This window comes from Pelophylax lessonae (assembly GCF_965119305.1).
Source record: "Pelophylax lessonae genome assembly, chromosome: 4".
Classification (NCBI taxonomy): domain Eukaryota; kingdom Metazoa; phylum Chordata; class Amphibia; order Anura; family Ranidae; genus Pelophylax; species Pelophylax lessonae.
The window spans coordinates 355,813,610-355,836,552 of record NC_138771.1 but is presented as its reverse complement, the minus strand read 5'-3'; the positions used below and the strand labels follow the sequence as shown (position 1 = coordinate 355,836,552).

Genomic DNA, 22,943 nt, shown 5'->3' with positions numbered 1-22,943 from the left:
ACCACACATAATGTGAGGTCAAAGCTAAACAACACATTCACTTGTATCTAATTAGGCAGGCCTTTGTACTACATACTTGAAGGTAAATTTCAAGAAAATTGGACAGAAAATTGGAACATGTATGGCCAGCCTCAGAAAGTCTGAATGAAGTGATTGGTTTTCGGGGTACTGTACACGGCTAGACTGCCAAAAAGTCTCACACGTGATATCTCCGTACTCAGGAGAAACAGCAGAATGTATTTAGGGGGATTCATTTCACATAGTTGGGTCCATAAATATTGGGACATCGACACAATTCTATTTTTTTTGGCTCCATACACCACCACAATGGATTTGAAATTAAACAAGATGTGCTTTAACTGCAGACTTTCAGCTTTAACCACTTAAGCCCCAGAGGATTTGGCTGCTCAAAGACCAGGGCCGATTTTGCGATTCGGCACTGCGTGACTTTAACAGACAATTGCGCGGTCGTGAGACACTGTACCCAAGTGAAATTGACACCCTTTTGTCCCCCACAAACAGAGCTTTCTTTTGGTAGTATTTGGTCACCTGTGCGATTTTTACTGCAAATGGTTAATTTGAGGGTATTTACATCCAAATATGTAGGGATTACAACAGTTTGTATATGTGCCTCCCACTTTGTAAGGGACCAAAAGCAATGGGACAATTGGCTGCTCAGCTGTTCCATGGCCAGGTGTGTGTTATTCCCTCATTATCCCATTTACAAGGAGCAGATAAAGGGTCCAGAGTTAATTTCAAGTGTGCTATTTGCATTTGGAATCTGTTGCTGTCAACTCAATATGAGATCCGAAGAGCTGTCACCATCAGTGAAGCAAGCCATCATTAGGCTGAAAAAACAAAACAAACCCATCAGAGAGATAGCAAAAACATTAGGTGTGGCCAAATCAACTGTTTGGAACATCCTTTAAAAGAAAGAACGCACCAGTGAGCTCAGCAACACCAAAAGATCCGGAAGACCACAAAAAACAACTGTGGTGGCTGACCGAAGAATTCTTTCCCTGGTGAAGAAAACACCCTTTGCAACAGTTGGCCAGGACAAGAACACTCTCCAGAGTGAATACAGAGGGTTCACCACAAGATGTAAACCATTGGTAAGCCTCAAAAACAGGAAGGCCAGATTAGAGTTTGCCAAACAACATCTAAAAAAGCCTTCACAGTTCTGGAACAACATCCTATGGACAGATCAGACCAAGATGAACTTGTACCAGAGTGATGGGAAGAGAAGAGTATGGAGAAGGAAACGAACTACTCATGATCCAAAGCATACCACCACATCAGGGAAGCATGGTGGCGGTAGTGTCATGGTGTGGGCATGTATGGCTGCCAATGGAACTGGTTCCCTTGTATTTATTGATGATGTGACTGCTGACAAAAGCAGCAGGATGAATTCTGAAGTGTTTCGGGCAATATTATCTGCTCATATTCAGCCAAATGCTTCAGAACTCATTGGAATGCGCTTCACAGTGCAGATGGACAATGACCCGAAGCATACTGCGAAAGCAACCAAAGAGTTTTTTTTAGGGAAAGAAGTGGAATGTTATACAATGGCCAAGTCAATCACCTGACCTGAATCCGATTGAGCATGCATTTCACTTGCTGAAGACAAAACTGAAGGGAAAATGCACCAAGAACAAGCAGGAACTGAAGACAGTTGGAGTAGAGGCCTGGCAGAGCCTCGCCAGGGATGAAACCCAGCGTCTGGTGATGTCTATGCGTTCCAGACTTCAGGCTCTAATCGACTGTAAAGGATTTGCAACCAAGTATTAAAAAGTCAAAGTTTGATTTATGATTGTTAATCTGTCCCATTACTTTTGGTCCCTTAAAAAGTGTGAGGCACATATACAAACTGTTGTAATTCCTACACCGTTCACCTGATTTGGATGTAAATACCCTTAAATTAAAGCTGAAATCTGCAGTTAAAGTCCATCTTTTGTTTGTTTCATTTCAAATCCATTGTGGTGGTGTATAGAGCCAAAAATATTAGAATTGTGTCGATGTCCCAATATTTATGGACCTGACTGTATACCAATGGCATGTGTGAGCAATATATAATTTAAGTGACCAAAAAAATATATTTGTAAATTTTCCCAAAACTTGTGGCAAAATATTTCATGGACTCAACATCCCTCTCAGCAAATAGCTTAGGGTGTCTACTTTCTGAAAAGGGGTCATTTGGAGGGGGGGGGGGGGGTTGTGCTATCTTGGCAAGGATTTGTCTGCAGAACCGGAGTGGCCAGTCTTTGGTTTACCTGACCATTCCTTCTTGGAATCCCCCGAAGACCTGAACGGCTTTTCCTTTTTCTTGCGACCCAGAGGTACGAAAAAGCCACCATGAGCAGTGAAGGACGTGGCGCCTTGCCCTTAGAGGATTGAGGGAGAAGAGTACTCTTCCCACCCGTAAGACCTTTGATCAGTTCATCCAGAGAGGATCCAAACAACCTCTCTCCCGTAAAGGGAAGATCAGTCAAGGCCTTCTTGGAAGCCTGGTCCACCGACCAGCTTTTTAATCACACAATGCATCTAATGGCAATCCCCACTGCAGACACCCTGGCCATTAACTAGAGGGGCCGCATCCAAGTACGCATCACACATGAACACAAGGGCTTGCGCCATCAAACTCAGGAGTTCAATCAGCGCCAGGGGGAGCTGTATAGATTCTAAGTTCCCATCAAGTAACTTGACCCATTCAGTGACCGTCTGACACCAGAATGTTCACAAAGTTGGTTTTAATATGGAACCCGCCAACACGTGTAGATGGTGGGACAGAGACTCCACCTATCTTTCAATCTGAAACTGGGTGATCCACCTTTGGTGGCACGGTCCTTCGAGCGGAAACTGCCTCCGCAAAGGGAGAACGGCATTTAAAGAGCTTGGGCACCACTAGCATGTGCTTGATGCGCCACCATTGTTCATTAACAATATTGTCAAAAAGCTCTGGACAAGGAAACACCTTGCCTGACTTCTGGGCTTTGCAGGAGCCAAAAGACACCTGCGTACCTGACACTGTAGCTTTATCTGCCATTTTTAAAGTTTATCGTACGGAAAATTTGAGTGTTTCCACCAATGCACATTCTCGTGCAAAGGCTGAAGAGGACAGATCCTCTTCACCATCAGAATGCGAGGACACCGATCCATCCGGATGGGGAGTGTCTGTGGCGGCCATATCTGCCTCAGAATCGGAGGACCCCACCGATGGAGGTGAAGGCAGCGGACGTTTGCAGCTATCAATACTCGAACACAAAATCTACCTTTGACAACAGGCTTTCCAGGACTGCTGTAAAAGCAGCCAGACTGCAACCCAGAGGGTCCCGCAGCCACACAGAGGGGGTCTGTAGGGAAAACATTGTCCTGGGACTCCATTTTTCACTGATTTAAAAAAATGCAGTGTCACTTTAAAAAAGATAGCAAAATTGCGATCCCACCTGCCGCACTAGCGGCATCACAAATCCCAATCCAGTACAATCTGATAGAGTGAGTAAGGAAAACCTACAGGGGACCCCAAAAACATTACTCAACCGCTCAGGAGGCTTGCTGGAATGTTCTGTGAAACGGAAAGTAAAAATGATCTGACAAAGGAAGTAGAAATAGAAAAAAAATGCCTGGGTCATTGCTAGATCAAATGTGCCATGCCTGCTGCCTGTCCAGCGATCTGGACTACAAGAAAATGGCCGACCCATGCATTTCTATGGGGAACAGAAAATGGCTGCCCACACATTAATAGAAATTAATGATCACGCATCCACAGCAAAATGGCAGCCCCCACTGCGCCCCATGTCTGGGGGTCCCAGACAAGTGGCATCGGAAGGTCCTTAACAAAAGACCCCACCAGATCATACCCCCCCCCCCCCCCCCAGGAATGCCGTAGCAGTTGTAATATTACCGCCCCCCCCAAGGTAGGATCCTACTAGGGGAAGGGTGGGAAATAACTGGGGGGGACTGGTATGTCCGAGAGACCAGGGGAACCGAGGGATCTCCCAATGGTCTGACCATTCCCAGGAGGGGGCCCACATCCACCCCGAAACCGCCAGAGGATTGGGGGGACAGCATTACCACCATACCACGGTACCAGGTGGGCGCCACTCCGAAAAGACCACCTCCCAACCAGGGTGGGGGTGCGCTGCGACTCAGGGACTTCCAGATCGTCACGACCCAGCGAGACGGTCCACTCGCAGGCTTGTCCCCATTCATGGGGGCTCTGTTGCGGCGAGGCCTAGTGCTGGACTATATAACATGCTCACGCTCGCTGGCCAGGTTGGAAGACCTTAAGGATCTAGATTATCCAGTCCAAAACCCAGTCGGCTGTTTGTTGTTCTCCAGGAACTCTAAACTAGTAAATAAAAAAATACATAAAACAAAAATTTCCCTTTTTAATAGCCAAGACCGAAGTCCCAGCAGAGAACTAAGTCCTACTCACTCCTAAACTAGGCAGAAACAAACTAAGGGCTGTAGCAGAGTGTGTGGGGTTATGCCTACAGGGACAGCCCCATAGGCGGGATAAAGCTTTTTCCTGCCTAGTGTCCTATTCCTGAAGGGAGGAGCATAACCCAATGGTCTAAGAAGATATGGAGCTGCGTCTGTCAATGAATGCTAGAGAAATAAAGATATATGATGAAGTGGAGTAAATAAATTGAAAAAGGGTGTATAGGTGCGCTTGATAAGGGTACAGAAAATAATCTCACTATGTGAGTCTAATAAACTCCTCAGTGAAAAAAAAAAAAAAAAAAATATATATATATAAAAATGCGTATGTATCAAAAAGGACAAATACATAAAAATTGTGCAACAAAGTGCAATGTGCGGGTAAAACACTTTCTATACAAATAAGAAAATGAATGAGTGATGAAAAAAAGTCCCAATATAGTCCATAAACAGGTAAAAATGGTGATTCTTTGTGTTGTAAAGTGCAGCTATAGAAGGTGCAGGTTACACAGACTCAAATCCTTCACAGCACCATGTGGTGTGGATGAGGAAGAGGTACCCTTACCAGCTAAAACTCAGCATGCATCATGAAGAGGACACAGACCAGTTGGGCACAGCAAATGACTTGCCACTGCCAGATCGTTCACCTCGTGTAAAGGTGTGTTTAGACTCTTACCAGCAGGGTTCGTACGGTCATGAAAATCCTGGAAAAGTCATGGGATTTTGACATGACACTTTCCAGGCCTGGAAAATGGGCAAAATTACTAAGTTTTGGAAAAGTCATGGAAAAGTGTTGTGACACTATTTATTTTTGTCTCTGGGCCCCCTGTATTCTGTGGGAGCGGGGGACAGTAAGTGGACTATTTTCTCTGTTTCGGGTTTGGCGGATTAATCAGCCGCAGTGCACTGCACAGCTGAAGCCTGATCACTGGTCTCTTCAATATGAATAGACCGTGACAGGCTAGGAACTCTGCGGCAGATTGATCTGCTGAAACTGAAACAGAGAAATTGTGCATTTACTGTCCCGCTCTGAGGGACGTAGCTGCGGGGCCGCGATCACTGCGGGGTGTCAGGCTGGTGTCCATCGGGCAGGGCGGGCGGGGGTGGCCGCGATCACTGCGGGGTGTCAGGCCGGTGTCCATCGGGCAGGGCGGGGGGGGGGGGGCCGCGATCACTGTGGGGTGTCAGGCCGGTGTCCATGCCGCATCTCTGTGTGAAGAAGGCAGCGGCAGAAGGAAGGTCAGTGAGGAGTCTCGTGTGCTGGATAGGAGGGGGATGGGATGGTACAGCTGCATAGAGAAGGAATTGAACTTTCATATTCCTCATGTCGCTGAGTGTTGTTACTTCTCCTCTCAGAAGCTGCACTAGGAATATGGAAAGTTCAATTCATCTATATGCAGCTGCCCCATCCCCCTCCTATACAACTTCCTTTGCTGTGCCCCCCTCAGTGCTTTTTTAGCCCCCCCCAGTGCTTTTTTAGCCCCCCCCAGTGCTTTTTTAGCCCCCCCCAGTGCTCTTTACCTCCCCCCTGCTCTTAGCCCCCTCCGTGCTCTTAGTCTGGCTCCCCCTCAGTGAATTTCTGTCCCCCCCCCAGACAGTGCTCTCCAGTTCCTCCCTCCCCCTGTGCTCTCAATCATCCCCGTTTTCCCTGCCTGCCCCCCCCCCATTGCTCTCCACTCCCCTGGGCCTTCCAACCCCCCTGCAATGCTTTCCAAACCCCCCCTTAATTCTGTCTATTTCCCCCCCCCCCATGCCCTTCAGCTCCTCCAGTGCTCTCTGCTTCCCCTGTGCTCTCCGGCCCCCCCTCGTGCTCTTCTATCTTCTATCATGTCCGCAGTCTCTGGCTATCCCCTGTACCATGTCCGCAGTCTCTGACTATCCCCTGTACCATGTCCGCAGTCTCTGACCATCTCTTCTACCATGTCCGCAGTCTCTGACCATGTCCGCAGTCTCCGACTATCCCCTGTACCATGTCCGCAGTCTCTGACCATCTCTTCTACCATGTCCGCAGTCTCTGACCATGTCCGCAGTCTCTGACCATCCCCTGTACCATGTCTGCAGTCTCTGACCATTTCTTCTACCATGTCCGCAGTCTCTGACCATCTCTTCTACCATGTCCGCAGTCTCTGACCATCCCCTGTATCATGTCCGCAGTCTCTGACCATCTCTTCTACCATGTCCACAGCCTTTGACCACCTCCTGTACCATGTCCACAGCTTCTGACCACCTCCTGTACCATGTCCACAGCCTCTGACCACCTCCTGTACCATGTCCACAGCCTCTGACCACCTCCTGTACCATGTCCGCAGCCTCTGACCACCTCCTGTACCATGTCCGCAGCCTCTGACCACCTCCTGTACCATGTCCGCAGCCTTTGAAAATCTCCTGTACCATGTCCGCAGAGAGGAGACTACAGGATAAAACCAGAGCATTGTGCACCTAAGAGGAGGTCAGTGACAGTGCTGCCCAGCCAGTCTGGGGGGTCACTGATGTAAGGGGGCACTGTTATAAAGGTTCCTCCTTATATCAGGACCCCCCCTCCCTTCCTTAGTGCATTCACTCTGTGGAAAGTGGTCTCTGGTCACCAGAGTCCCCCCTACATCAGAGTTCTCAGCTTTTTCACCCATGCGCCTGAAGTGACACCCGCTCCGAGCTGCTGCAGTGGTGCTTCCATCTCATCCACTGTAAAACAAGGGACCATTTTGAGTCGCGCTGTATCCAGAAACAAAACCCTAACTGCAGAGGTACTGTAGACTACAAAGATTGTCATTTATTTTAGTAAAAATATGCTGGGTGTGACATGGATTTTCTTATTTAACGTGTATACATAGACATTTCATGAAACTTTAGGTCATGAATATTTACGTGAAGTCATGGAAAAGTCATGGGATTTTATTGGTAAAAATGTGTATGAACCCTGTACCAGTTATTTGAATAACACAAATCAGGTTAAGGATTGGCAGTGATCTCCACACTCTCAGCTGTCCAAGCAAGCGTTCCTTATATGATGCTCCGGAAGAGAGAAGTTCTTGTGGGCAGTGAGGGAGCATCACTGCGGACATAAACCGGAAGTGACCCAAGGAGGAAGTTTACATCTTCATTGTAAAAGGAACCATAGTAGCATCATTTAAGGAACGCTTTCTTGGACAGCTGAGAGTCTGGAGATCATTGCCAATTCCTTAACCTGATTTGTGTTAATCAAATATCTGGTAAGAGTCTAAACACACCTTTACACGAGGTGAACGATCTGGCAGTGGGAAGTCATTTGCTGTGCCAAACTGGTCTGTGTCCTCTTCATGAGTGCATGCTGAGTTTTAGCCCATAGTGAGGATTTTCTGTACACTTATCAAGCGCACCTATACACCCCTTTTTTTAACACAATACTTACCTATCGATTTTGCCAATAGATCAGTTGATTTTTGATTTTAAGTGACAACACTGTTTCATAGTATAACCTCTGCAGAAATGACACCCTGTAAACAGGTTAGTCTTAGACATGTAGTATGTACATAGTAGTGTCAAATTAATTGGATTTAAATTAAGTGGCAAATTAAAGCCTCAGTCCAGCTATAATTTTTCAGCATTTATAAGTTTGTTTTTCTTTTGGGAAAAGGTTTATGTTCCATTCACACCTAAGCGTATCACTTTCAGGCATTTTTTTCAGGTTTTTAGAGGCAAGCATTGACATCTGACCCAACAACACTTGTAATCTGCCAAAAAAAAAAAGCTTCTATACTTTGAGCTTCAGGCGAAAAAACGCTTATAAGTAAACAGGGACCATTGAAATAAAAGATTTTGCTTGTTGGGCATTTTGGAACTTCAGAGATGAACATTACGAGCTGAAAAACACTCAGGTGTGAACAGCGCCTTAAACCTTTCACTGTCAGAGATGTGTTTGCATTTTTTGCACACGTATTAAAATGGGGAATTTAGCTAATCTTTAGACCTAAAATGTGCAAACGTTATATGGTTTCTGAAAGCAGGGACTCTGGAGAATAAAATTGTGGTAATTAAAAAGTCACACAATATTAGCGCAACAGTATTTCAAATTCATATTTTCCTTTAAAAAAAAAAAACACTAAATTTAATGCTGGTTCACACTACCGCGCACGACTTCCGGGGCAACCTGTGAAGTCACGTGCACCGCGACTTCGGCGCGACTTGCACGGACTTCACATAATGGAAGTCAATGCAAGTTGCTCCGATGTCACCCCAAAGTAGTACAGGAACCATTTTCGAAGTCAGAGCGACTTGAGTCGCTCCTATTAGAACGGTTCCCGTAGCACAGAATGGACCGCGACTTGTCAGGCTGACCAGTCGCAGTAGTGTGAACCGACTCTTAATTTATTGCACACAAAAGCAATACATTACCAAAGTTCTTGGTAAAATATAAAAGAGGAGGCTGTGTTGAGTACAAAATGCATCCAACATATCAAGCCTTAAAATTTTCTTGGACAATTTTGAGCACTGATTTTTGGTTTTGCAGTCAAAGGTGGCACATTAGAGTTTATCACAGACCCTATAATTATTTATCTTACTTTGGCATTAATGGTAATATATAGCATGTAGCATAAATATTGTTTTTTCATGTCGAAACACCTAATGAATGTGTTTACATATGTATGTGTGTGGAGGTGCAGGGGCTGTTTTTATATAAATAAAAGCAGTCTTTTATAAGCATTCCGTATAAGGTTTGTCTCAACCCTTGTAACTTACAACTTTTGCTGGACAATGTGGTCTGCATGGAAATGTGGCGGGAAAAAAAAAAAATGGGATTTTTGTCTTACCGCAAATTCCTTTGATGTTCATTGACGGACGCAGTCTCTGTTTTTCATAACAGTAGGGTTATACTGCCCCCTACACGAGTAGGACACTTGGCCAAAAAAAAGTTCTGGCTTAGTGCTTCCTGGGTGAAAAGCCCAGGAAGCACTAAGCGCCCGAGTAGAGTGCGCCTTAACAGGTAAAGGTGGACCCTGACCCTTAATTGAATTGCACCGTCACAGTCTGATCCATCTGGAAATAGTCGCAGTGGACGCAGGCAACCCTTTCTTTGGTCCATCCATGAGTACAAAGAGCGAATCTGACTGCAAAAAAAGACTCCGTAGTCGCCAAGTACACCCTGACTGCCCGAATCACATCCAAAGTATGCAGTGAAAATTCCTTAGGATGCTTAGGCTTAGGACACAAGGAGAGTAGCACAATATCCTCATTTAAGTGGAAACTGGAAACCACCTTCAGAAGGAAGGACGGATCCTGACGAAGCACCGCTTTATCCCAGTGAACCACCAGATAGGGAGAACGACAGGACAACGCCGCCAGTTCCGACACCCCGCACACAGAAGTAATAGCCACCAAAAAAGCCACCTTCTGGGAGAAGGTAAGCAGGGGAATCTCTCGAATATTTTCAAAGGGAGGTTTCTGGAGAACTGACAGCACCAAATTAAGATCCCAAGATAGTAACTGAGGTTGCACCGGAGGAGCAAAGTGTTGCACCCCCTGGACAAAGTTACGCACCAGGCAATGGGTGGCGAATGGCCTCTGCAAGAGAATTGCCAAGGCCGAAATCTTACCTTTGATAATACTCAAGGCCAATTTTTGATCAACTCCCCGTTGAAGGAAGGCCAAGACCCGAGCCACCGAGTAAGAGTGAGGAGGAACCCCAATAGACTCGCACCACGCAATATATGACTTCCACATACAATGATAGAACCTTCTAGAAGTTGCTTTTCTCACTTTAAGCAGAGTGGGAATCACAGAAGCAGACAATCACATCCTTAACAGCTGGCTTTTAACAGCCAAGCCGTCAAAGCCAGCGACTGTAAAGCAGGGTGGAAGATCAACTCTTGAGACAGTAGATCCTCCCTGAGAGGAAGTCTCCAGAAAACGTCTGCACCTAGCCTGACCAGGTCGGCCTCCCAAGCTCGGCGAGGCCAGTCCGGAGCCACAAGGATGATCGTAATCCCTTCCGACTCGATCCTGCGAAGAAGTCGTGGCAGCAACTTGAGAGGGGGAAAGGCATACATCAGCTGATACTGACCCCACGGAGCCACCAGGGCATCTGTGGCGTCTGCCAGAGGGTTCAGAGAGCTGTCCACAAATCTCTGCACTTCCCTGTTGATCTGAGACGCCAACAGATCTATGTCTGGAGTGTCCCAACGATGGCACAGCTACTGGAATACCTCCGGATGGAGAGACCATTCCCCTGGAGCCAAGGCCTGCCGACTGAGGTAATCCGCCTGCCAATTTTCCACTCCTGGAATGTGAACGGCAGAAAGAGCTGGAACAAAACGTTCCGCCCAACAAAGTATGCTCACCACCTCTAAGGCCGCCAGGACACTCCTGGTAGCCCCTTGGCGATTGACATAAGCCACAGCTGTGCCATTGTCTGATTAAATGCGCACTGGATGGCCCCCGAAGGTACTCCGTCCAGTGAACTGGGCAAAGCCTGATCGCATTCAGGTCCAGAACATTGATCGGTTACCTGGATTCCTCCAGAGACAAAACCCCTTGAGCAGAAAGTTTGCCTAAAACCCCTCCCCATCCGGACAGACTGGCATCTGTGGTGATAACTGTCCAATATATTGGGAGGAAGGATTTTCCTTGTTTGAGTGTCGGGAACCGAAGCCGCCATGTCAGGGACCCCCTGGTTACCTGGCGCAACTGGATCTGATTGTCCAGGGAATTTGGATCTTTGTTCCTTTTGAGAAGGATTTCCTTTTGGTGTATTCTCGTGTGCAATTGAGCGAAAGGTACTGCCTTGAAGGACGACACCATCAGTCCCATATGGAACGCTCATACAAGTCCGAAGAGACGACGATTTGCTGGAGAGTAGTAGCTGAATCGCAGTCTGGAGCTTTTGAAGTTTTTCCAGAGGAAGAAACACCCTGGCTGAGGACGAATCCAAAGTCAGGCCCAAATAGTCCAGTCTCATGGAAGGAACCAGGGACGACTTCTGAAGGTTCAGAATCCACCCCAACTCCTCCAGAGTTCTCATGATGATCTCCAAGTTTGTCACCAGCACCGTGGGAGACTCCGCACGGAGAAGCAGATCGTTAAGGTAACACAGGACTGATATCCCTGCTGGCGTAATAAAGCCAGGACCAGAGCCAACACCTTTGTGAAGACCCGAGGAGCAGAGGCGAGACCAAATGGTAACGCCACAAACTGATAGGGATCCTCTCCCATGGCAAAACACATAAAACATGATGTCCCGCACATATTGGGATGTAAAGGTACGCATTTTTGATGTCTATGAAGGCCATGAAATCCCCCTGGTGTAGGGAAGCCACCACCGTGCAAACGTATTTCATCTTGAATTTTTGAACTTGCGCAAAGCAATTCAGTGCTTTTAATTCCAGACTGTAAACCCCTGAAAACGTTACGAATTTGAAACCGGAACTATTACTCCTTGTTGTAACAGGTCCTGCACCGCCCCAAAGAGAGCTTGTAAGCGATCCAGGGACAGTCACACATTGAAAGGAAAAAAGCTTACCGGAGGGACAGACCGAAACTTGATCTTGTAGCCGGACCGGTATGACCTTGTGGATCCACTTGTCTTGTAGTCGGGATAGCTCCGGAAGCTGGCAAAGATGTCCCCTCACCCCAGATATGGATGAGAGCGCACCTTTAGGCCTTATCCGCAGGTCTGGAGAAACCGGACTTCTGTTTTCCAGACCAGGGTCGCTTGGAGCCACCCAGGGAGGCCCTGAAGGACTTTGATCCTTTATCAATCGTCCCTGAGGGAGGAAAAAACATCTTACGTGCGGAAAGGAGGGACCCCGCCTACGACGAGGGTCCTCACCCTTGTTAGCCTGTGGGAGAAAAGTACTTACCCCCCCCCCGTAAGACCTTTGATAATGGCATCAAGGGTAGCCCCAAACAGGCTATCACCCTGAAAAGGCAGATCAGTCACAGCCTTCTTAGAAGTCTGATCCGCAGACCAGCATTTTAGCCAAAGTATACACCGGAGGACCACTGCCGAAACCGACAGTCGGGTCAATATTGGAGCCGCATCCAGCGAGGCATCGCAAACAAACTGCAGCCCCTGAATCAACTGGTCCGTCAGCTCCACAAAAGCAGAGGGAAGTTTTATTCCCTCCAGGTAACTTAGCCCAGTCAGTCAAAGTTTGTGACAAGGGCAATAGTAAAAACCGGTTTGAGCGCAAACCCAGTCAGGGAGTACATATTGCGGGCCACAGACTCCGCCTTTCTATCCGCCTTCTCCTTAAAGGACAAGGAATCCTCCACTAGGATCAAGGTAGCTTTATTCAGTCTGTAGACCGGAGGGTTCACCGTAGGTGGCACAGTCCACTTTTTAATAAAGGATTCTACAAAAGGGTAGCACCTAGCAATCCGCTTGGGCACCTTAGCGGCACGTTTTGGGCTGTCCCACTCTTTTTTGACCATGTTGTCAAAATATGCGGTAAGGGGAAAAACCTTCGCCGCTCTGGATGGCTTGTGAGTGCCAAACATAACCTGCGCCTCAGTCGCAGCTGAGTCCTCCATTTTTAGGGTCTCGCGCACAGATACAACCAGTGCGTCCACCAGCGCCTTTTCTAGCGCGGTGGCGGAGGGAGAGGTGTCATCCTTACTATCAGAGGAGACAGGGCGGGAGGAGGTAGACCCAGCAGGGAGACCCACGTCTGTGGTGGTTGAATCAGATTCAGAATCTGACACATCAAATGAGGCAGGGGTAGTTGGGGGGCATTTTTTGGCACCTCGCCCTTTATAGGCCACCTCCACACAAATGATTCTAGGACCGCCGACAGTGCAACTATGGACAGCTGGTATCCAGGGGGTCTTGCGGCCTCCTCCAAGGGGTCAGATGGGGAAGAATGTTTTGCAGGGTCCATGTTGCACTAGGGGGACCCTACAGCAAAAAAATGCAAAAAAAATTTTTTCCCCAAACGTCCCACCGCGTTATAGCGCCCCCAAGAGGTCAGGCAGAATGCACAGAGACCCCCAACAGAGAGAGAGACCCCCCCAAGACTTACCATCCCCACCAAAGGTGCACCAGAAAGGCCCAGAATGTCTGCACAGCACGTGTCAGCAGCGATCTCGATCATCTGAGAAAAACCAGTGTCAGCTCTAGGGTATAGGGAGGGGCTCCGTGACCACAAAAAACGCCTTAAGGGACTCCAAGAACATGGCCGCCATTGATTTCAACGGGGATCCACCGCAAAATGGCCACTCAGGTGTAGCAAGATGGCCACCGATCTTCCTCTGCACATGGGCTAGAATACAGCGGCCCCGCGCAGCCTATGAAGCCTCTAGGGACCCTCGTGTGGACCCCCCAGCCTCCTGGATGGGATAGGAAAGGGGCCCTGGAGTGACAGGTGAGCCCCCCCTTCCCCCCTGCATGATCGATCCAACTGTTCCAAGGGGGGGCCCACGTTCACCCCAAAACCCGCCAGAGGGAGAGCGGGGGGGGGAACAATTTAATTACCATACCTGGAACAGGCAGGCGCCATCTCCTGACAGAACCCCTCTCCACCGAATTGGGGGGGCTGTCCACCAATAGGAACACTGCAACTTGGCCGTATGCGACCTGGCGAGACGTTTAACCCGCAGGGCCAGTCCCCGTCCGGTGGGACTATGTCGCCACCAACCTAGCATGGAGCTGGGATTTGCGCGCGCTCGCTGGCCGGCTGGGGTGACCACTGGATCAAATATCCAACCTGTCACCCAGATCCAGCATAGTTGCTTGTAGATCTCACAGGAAACAAATCTGCTGAAAAAATCTAGCTAGGGAAAAAAAAAAAAAACTTTTGCCAGGACCAAAGATCCCAGCAAGGAACTGATCCTCACTCCTGACTAGGCAGATTAAAACGGACATCTTATAGCCGGGAGAGGGGGTATACCCCCTGGGACTGCCCATAGACGTAGCCAGAACTTTTCTGCCTGGTGTCCTACTCCTGTAGGGGGCAGTATAACCCTACTGTTATGAAGAACAGAGACTGCGTCCGTCAATGAACGCTAGAGAAAATGGAAATGAAGACATGCGAAATAAAAGTAAATCATATACTAAATAATAGCACTGCGGATATTGCCTACTTCTAGCTACAAGAATACAATTGTTTTAGCTTTGGTGGTCCTTTAAGGTTATTCCATTTAATTTATTGTACATGTAGGTTAGAGGTAGACATTTGTATCACATAATAATCATAATGGAAATAAAACACAAAACGCAATGCAAACCCAAAGTGAGATTTAATACAAAGAAACAAAAAGTACAAAGTGAGAAAAAGGTGAAAAGATTAAAATTATACAGTCACAATGGTATAATGAAAAACATGTATATAAAAAAAATGTTTTCTTAATGATGATCATAAAGATGTATCTTAACACAGGATTATTATTTGGCCACCACAAAATGACATTTCCTACCAGGATAAGGAAACTTGGTAAACATAATTTGCTTTTATACTTACATGCTTTAGTAGTTAAGCAGCCTGGAAATCATTTGTACGCTATCAAACCACTCAATCCTATTGGACATATTTTTAACACATCCAATAAGAAAATGGAAAATAAAGAATATCCAAGGCAACACTTGGAGTTGTCTATTTGATGCTTTCATAATATTTACTAATGAATTTTTTTTTTTGTTTAAACAGTTATTCTATGCACTCATTTATCCATTACATTGGGCAATACTGATCAGTGGTTACATAGAAACAGTTTTCTCCTCCGCTGACCTACATACTGATAATCTTGCTGTGATACAGTATGTAGTTTTATATCCAGAAACCACCATGGGAGTGCACCCTTTGAGATTAGCAAGTCCTATATAATGGTATTGCTAGATTAATACATCTCACAGGTCTCTGAAAACTCCCATGCTTTTTGCCACTCTGGCCACAGGGGCTGGCAGCAGCCTCCGGGCTCCATCACTTCCCCACATTGATCCACAACTAAAAATGTGCATCACACTCCATAACCTTATAAAAAAGCTTATTTGACTTTATTGATTCAGCAATGTTGAGACCTTCCAGGCACTCCCTCCCTTGATGTGTTTTGCCTTCTACTGGGGTCTTCTCATAAAGCCCCACGATTAAACATCAGGTGAAAGAGGAAAGAAGTAGAGTATCTCAGGGTTACTGAATCAATAAAGTTGTTCAAAACATTTAGGAGTTACAGGATGCCACTGCACATTATTACACTGTGGAATACTGCTATATGGTTTGTGGTATCTCTAGAAATGTAAAAAACTTTGTCAAATGTTTTTTTTTTTTTTAAAGCCCTTTACAAAAAATGAGCCCTTAAAAAGAACATGAAATTATATACATATGTCAGTTCATTGGGTGCACTTTGTAGACACAAAGCAGCTTCTTAAACTATGCACAACAGAATGCAGATGTCAGGCATTTTTCTGTAGCTTATGTTCAGAGAATAATTGTAGGCAACAATTAAAAAGATCAGAGACATTAAATAAAAAAAATAAAAAAAGTGAAATGGTATCCAGCAAGCACTGCAAAATCAGTGCTAAAGTCAGAAAGTTCACTGTACTTGAATCCAAGTGTTCTGCAGTCCACTGCACCAGAATACAAACAACACCTCACATGGTCACAAGGTGCGTACCTCTTAAAGCCTGTCTGGTTTTTTTTTGTCTTCCTCCTCCTGTTTCCTGCATCACTAGTCACATCTAGACTGAAGGTGGCTTCTGTACTACTTTTTTTTTCTTACATTAGGTTTTCTGTATGTCAGAGACAGCATGCAAGTGCATGCATACAGAGACAGCATGCATGGAAGTGCATTTAGGAAGTCCCCTCTTACTTCCCAAGCAGGGATTTTCATATTATATTATCGACAAAAGGGAGACAAATGGACTACCAGCTATGCGTAGATGAAAAAAAATGTATAAAATGAATATATATATATATATATATATATATATATATATATATAGCAAGGGTTAATATTTAATTTAGACTAGAGTTTAAGGTTTTATGAAAGAAACATGGAGGTTATCATTGGTATATGCTCGAACGCTAATCCCTCAGAATGCTAGCGGGTCAGAAATGATTGAACCAGCGAGTATAGATAACAGCCAATCAGATAGCATTTTCAGAGGTAAGTAAGCAGTGTGGACCCTATATTTCCTTCTAGACAGGTTACCTAAGATTTTTTCCATTTGGATAATCCATTGTTTTAGTGCACTGATAATAACTGGGCAGTCTTAAGCTGGTCATAGACTGTTTGAATCTCAATGATTCAGCAGGGACCAGACAGGGTTCAAACCATATATGAGCAGGCTGAATGTATCCAAGTTGATCCATCAATTACAATGGGTAAAACCAGCCTGTTGGATTTTACATGCGATTATTGCTAGTGGCTCCATGGGAGGTAATTCCCCCATTAACACTAAATGTGTTGATCGGGAATCAAGCGATTTTCTTTCGTGCAACCCGTGGCTGCAGGAAAGAAAATCCCTCCATCTATGGCTGGCTTAAAGACCTAGGATCAACCGACTTCAAACATGCCAGTGAAACTACAGGGTTGATCTCGACCCCTTATATTTAGCTGAATTCCTGGATGTAAAGGCTATGCAAATTAAATAATGACCAATAAACATATGCTCTATATACTAAAGGTTTAATTATTCAGAACAGAGCTAAAATTCCATAAATGATGCAGTCCAAAGTCAGGTGGATGCCCAGGAACTGTAAAGAGGAGGTTCGTGTCCTTTGGACTGCCTGAAAATAGGCTAAACTATATGCAATAAGATAAGTCTAGCAAAATGGTACACAAATCAATATTTTCAGACAATGCTGTCCAAAACAAAAATTAAAGTATATATCAGTCTTTCAAGTGAACTATTAACAAGACTTACTTTTTGCTACCAGATTGTGCCCAGCAGGTTTGGAGAATGGCAGCTAGCTGGAAAGTGAGAGATTAAGGCTGGCTATACATTATACAATGTTCCTTTAGATTTACCAAAACCATATAAATATGAGGTCAAACCTAAACATTTTCAATTTGTATGCAATCAGGTAGGCCCTTTACACAGTTAAAGGTAAATCTAAAGGAAATTGTATAAGGCAACTGTATAATTTATGGCCAGCTTTAGAAAAGTTTTCTTGATAAAATGGCTTCACCTACAAGAAAAGATAAATACTCTGGATTGTCAGTTATAACCTTTACAGCCCTAAGAAGTTTCCAGACACAGGCTTCAGTTGAGAAATTTGGAGTAAAGGTGTAGTGTCACCAAAAAATGCCGCCAAGTTCTTGCATGTATTTAAAAACCTGACACCGGGCTCTGTTGACCTGATGAAATTCTAGGTAGCTAGCCATTAGCAGTTTGGGGAGAAAGTGTAGGTAGAGTGATAATGTGAGTGATAGCTCCTATATAAATGCCCTATAGACAGGGAAATTCTAGCGTAAAGCCAGGTACACGCTATTCGGTTTTTTTTGTTGAACAAAAAAAAAAAAAAAAAAAAAGCTGTCCGCTACGGTCGGAGCCGCTGTACTAACCATGCGAGGTTAGTTCAGCGAACTCCCCCGCTGAGCTGCTGTGTACAGTGCCCTCTGCCATTGGCTAAGAGCGCTGATCGGGAGTCGGTCAAATGCTGGTTTTCCAACATGCACGTACGACAGACCAACATACACATGGGCCGAATATTGACTGTTTTCTTTTTTTGAACCGTCCGTTGTTTACCGACATTTTGCCCATGTGTACCCTGCTTAAAGTCCTAAAGAAAGCAAAAAACTGGATGCCTTCCCTGCATACACTTAGATAAAGATATATCATAAAATAATAGCAGTCAAAACAACTTTGTCAAAGGAACTATAGGCAAATACGTTTACAAAGCACAGTGAAGTGTAAGCTGGTTTCAAAAAGACATTACTGTATATGCAAACAGATGAAAAGCCAAGTTGTAATACAAACTGGCAGTAAGCACAGATCCAGGGCAAAATATATTTATAACAAAATATTTTAAGGCTGTAGAACCCTAAGCTTTGTTTACCAAAAAATACATTAAAATAAAAAAAATAAGTGCTTGTATTGGTAGAGAATGTATAGAACAATTGATGCTTTAAAAACCATGAACAAAATGTTGATCTGCCCACATGAACTGAAAGAAAAATAATGGAATGAAAAATGCTTAGTAAAAGTCTACACATCACTACACTGATAATTTCTCAAAATACATTTTTTTTTTTTTTTAAGAAAAGTAAACTAGCACCTTTACTTCTGGCATAACTCAATGTTATTCACCATTTTAGGTAACACTTGGATTATATAACTAAGGTCCACCAGCAGGAGTCCCTGGGTACTCCCCTGTTATGGTCATTGTTAACTTTTGTCTGGGTGAAGGTGAAGCCAGAGCACCACAAGAGGCTACAGAATGCCTACTAAAGGCTGTACTTCTTTCTATGCCAGAGAAGTTGATGTGGTTAGTAAGAAGTCCTAGCACTAAACATATTGCCAGTTTTTCTTCATCTATCAAATGTATGTAAAATGTGTACACTATTTGAAAAGTGATCAAAAAAGATGAATCAAAGGCCTTGAATATTTCTTTTTTGCCATTTAAACCGTAAAAAAAGCTATTCCCAAGATTTTCAACTTCGCATTATTGGCCAGCCTCCACTTCACTTGCGGTGGAGTCAAACTTTATCTACATCAAATGCGAGAGGAAATGAGCATTTGTTGTACATTTTATTTCCACTGCAGACTTATTTTGGAAAACCGATAAGAATGAAAAAAAAATAGCAAAACCATACCAAGTCAATATTATTGTAATCTGTCACACAATAAAGTCATAAAACATGGCTGTCCCAGATAGGTTATATTATGAACATATTAAAAATACAGCATCTTTAAGAACTGTATATATACAAAATGATGTTGCATAGATGGTTAGAGAGCTTCAAGCTTCTAGAATGAACAAGTCTCACATTATACCTGTAGCACTTATTAAAAGAATTGATTAGCTGTAAACTGTAGTCTCCAGGTTTCCTGTATGCTTTGGTCCGCTCACAATGTTAAGAGAGAAGGATGGCATGTGGTGACAATTCAAGCAACTAAATGACATGAACCTGCAAGTCCAATCTTGTCATGTAAGCCTGTGCATCTTAACTGAAAAAAAAATAAACATAAAATGAAGGTGAGATTAAAACAAACAAAAAGAATGATAAACAAAAAAAGTTAAATCAGAAGATAAAATAAGTTACTGCGAACTGGAGAACTCGCTGTATTCTTGTGCTATTTATACCTAGTGTGTGTTAGATCCTGGTCTTAGGAGTCTAGTTGAAACCATTCAATTTGCATCAACACTTGCTACCAGTTTATCTTCTGGTACATATGAATTTCTGCCTGCGTGTACCAGCATTGGACCATATCCCATATGATTTGGATATGGTCCAAGTCTCCGTATTAGCAAGTCTCCATTTTTTTGGGGCACTGTCTAAAGTCAGCCATAGATGGAATGATATTCTTACCTGCAACCACAGGAAAGAAAAATGGAAAAACAAAATTGCTCGATTGCCCCATCAACACAGTCCATGTTTATAGGGGAATCCCTCCCACGGGGACATTGGGGGCTCACCACCCCACCAGGAAAACACTAATTATTGCTAGTGGCCATAACAGCCACTAGTAATAATCAAATGTAAATCCGACAGGCTAGTTTTACCCAAGGTAATTGACCAACTAGGCTACATTCATCCTGCCCATACAGAGTGTAAATATACGCCGGTTCAACAGGAAGTGGCCAAGATTTAAAAAAATCTATGGCCGGCTTAAGCCTCATTATTACTAAATACCACTTTTTTGGGATATTGTCTAACCCCAAATATTACAAAATCTGGCGTTGTTAGTTCACTAAGCCCCCGTTCACATAGAGGCGACCTGGTCGCCTCACAGGTCGCCTTCCATAGGGAAGCTGCGGACCCGTTCTAATAGGAGCGACACAAGTCGCTCCGACTTAGAAAAAGGGTCCGGAGCTTCTTTGGGGCGACCAGGAGGCGACCGCCATAGACTTCAATGTTATGAAGTCCGTGGCGGCCGCTCCGAGGTCGCGGCGCGCTGCTCGCACCGCGACCTCGGAGGTCGCCAGCCGAAGTCGGATCGCCCCTATGTGAACGGGGGCTTAGTCCTACTTGGTCAATTGATTTATGGTGTTTACGTTTGAGGAGGCTACAATCAACTTTCACCATTTCAGCTATTAAATAAAATAGTCAGTATGTACAGTAGAAAGAAAAAAAAAAAAGTTTCCCTTCTTTTCCTTTTCGGTCGGACGACCCATACCCAGACTATACGAAACATTAAATCTCCCTAAAGGGATCACAGACCGCAATAAAATAAAATCTTAACAGAGGTCCTAAAATTTCCCTACTCTACTAGAAAATATATAATTTCCCTCACGGTCTGTTCTCTCGGACACCTCAAATGATAATAGGTGGTAGGATTTCTTCTCCTTTCTGTGAGGTCTGGGTGAGAAGAAAATTCCCTAACTCGCATACAGGCAGCAATAGAAAACCCTGTCAGAACACAATAGCACAGCAGGGGAGATTGCTGTACCAACATTGAATAGTTAGTACAGCTGATTTTTTTTTTTTCGTTTAACCAAGAAAAAATAAATAGTATCGTGTACCAGGCTTAAGGGAGGGTTTTTTTTTTTTTTCAACTATCTTTGTCCTATGAAGGAGATTTCCCTTCACTTCCTGCCCCGTCGACAAAACATTGTCAAAATGAGGGAATTTCAGCATGTCATTTAAAGGCCCAGGACAAATAAATTGGTTAAACTGTAAACAAAGTTGTTTTGGCATTTAAAAAATATATGCATTAGTTTCTTTGTTACCCTATGTAACAAAGTTATTGCCAAATCAACAGGCACAAATCAGAAATGTAAAAACGGCTCTGGTACATAAGCAGTGTACAGATGAACTGGTTAAAGTGACATTAAACCCTCAGTTCTTTTAAGCACTGCATGCTGAGAAAACATTTAAGTCACTCCTTTGAGTCGTGATAAAGTGCTTGCTCAAAGGAGTGACATCATCACGGCCTGGCCATTCACGTGGCCGAACAGAGTGAACCCGGAAGGAAGACCGGGAGAAGATGGAAGAACCTGGTTCGCTGACAGTGTAGTGCTGGAGGACTTCATTTGACAGGCAAGTCTGCTATATTGTGCTAATATACTGCGCATGCTAGCCCATTATGACCTAAACCTCCTGGCGGCCCATTTAAAAACAATATGTAGCAGCGTTTAATTTCACTTTAAGCTGGTGTCATGATCACTGTCCCAGGTTTCCTGTTTTAGGATGACATCCTTCAGAACCCCCCTTGTATACAGGGACTAGAGTTGAGTCTCCCTACACTGTGTTCATCAATAGAAACACACAACCCTGTAGCCTAGGATTGCATGGCACTCCCTGTGCTCCTTCCTCCTCCTCCCTTCTCCAAACAGACTGGATGGAGGCTATACTGTTCACTGTTAAAGTAGAACTATAGGCAAAACGTTTATCATTTTAGATAGAGTAAGGGAGGGTTATAATCCTGGTCAGATTTTTTTTTTTTTCCGCCATCTGTGTCACATTGCAGAGATTTCCCTCAACTTCCTATTCCATAGCCAAAACAGGAAGTGACAGGCATTCCCTGCGAATTAACCACTTTAGCCCCGGAGGATTTGGCTGCTCAAAGACCAGGCCCTATTTTGCGATTCGGCACTGTGTTACTTTAACGGACAATTCCGCGGTCGTGCGACGCTGTACCCAAATGAAATTGATGTCCTTTTTTTCCCCCACAGAGCTTTCTTTTGGTGGTATTTGATCACCTGTGCGATTTTTATTTTTTGCGCTATAAACAAAAAAAGAGCGACAATTTTGAAAAAATAACAATATTTTTATATGAAATTCTCAAAAAAAAATGTAAAAATAAAAATTTAACATTTTAGGCCAATTTGTTTTCTGCTACATATTTTTGGTAAAAAAAAAAAAAAAAATCGCAATAAGCGTATTTTGATTGGTTTGCGCAAATGTTATTGCGTTTACTAACTACGGGAAAGATTCATGTCATTTTTATTGTTTTTTTTTTTTTTTTTTTTACTAGTAATGGTGGCGATCTGCGATTTTTTTGCGGGACTGCGACATTGCGGCAGACAGATCGGACCCCTGACATTTTTCACACTTTTGGGGGTACCAGTGACATTACTACTGTAATCAGTGCTATACATATGCACGGTTACTGTAAAAATGACACTGGCAGGGAAGGGGTTAACTTTATTGGTGATCAAGGGGTTAAGTGTGTCCCTAGGGGCGTGATACTGTTAGGGGGCGTGGTTAGTGAAGTAATCACAGAGACATACGATCCTACATAGCAGGATTGCATATAGCCTCTGTCATTACTTCAGGGAGAATGACAGACAGCTGTGTTTACATCAGCCATCTGCCTTTCTCCCTCTCCTGCGGAAGATCGCCAGTGGCCGGCGGACATCGGAGACACCGGTCACTCGCACTAGGTCCCCAGGGAACGAGCGGGGGTGGGAGCGCGCCGCCGCTCGCCC

The 22,943-nt window shown here is 44.6% G+C and overlaps 1 protein-coding gene across 3 annotated transcripts in view; it reads right to left on the bottom strand.

The window, feature by feature from the left end:
• The window catches only part of SEPTIN8 (septin 8), a 192,197-nt gene that overhangs the window by 19,024 nt on the left and 150,230 nt on the right, over positions 1–22,943 (bottom strand). The window contains exon 10 of one of the 3 annotated variants that reach the window (XM_082254251.1): positions 18,994–19,519. The exons of the other annotated variants lie outside the window; for them this stretch is intronic. Coding sequence (XP_082110377.1) covers positions 19,516–19,519 — 4 coding nt within the window. The 3' untranslated portion in view covers positions 18,994–19,515. Of the gene's footprint in view, positions 1–18,993; positions 19,520–22,943 lie in introns of those variants that run through there. 3 annotated transcript variants of the gene reach the window in all.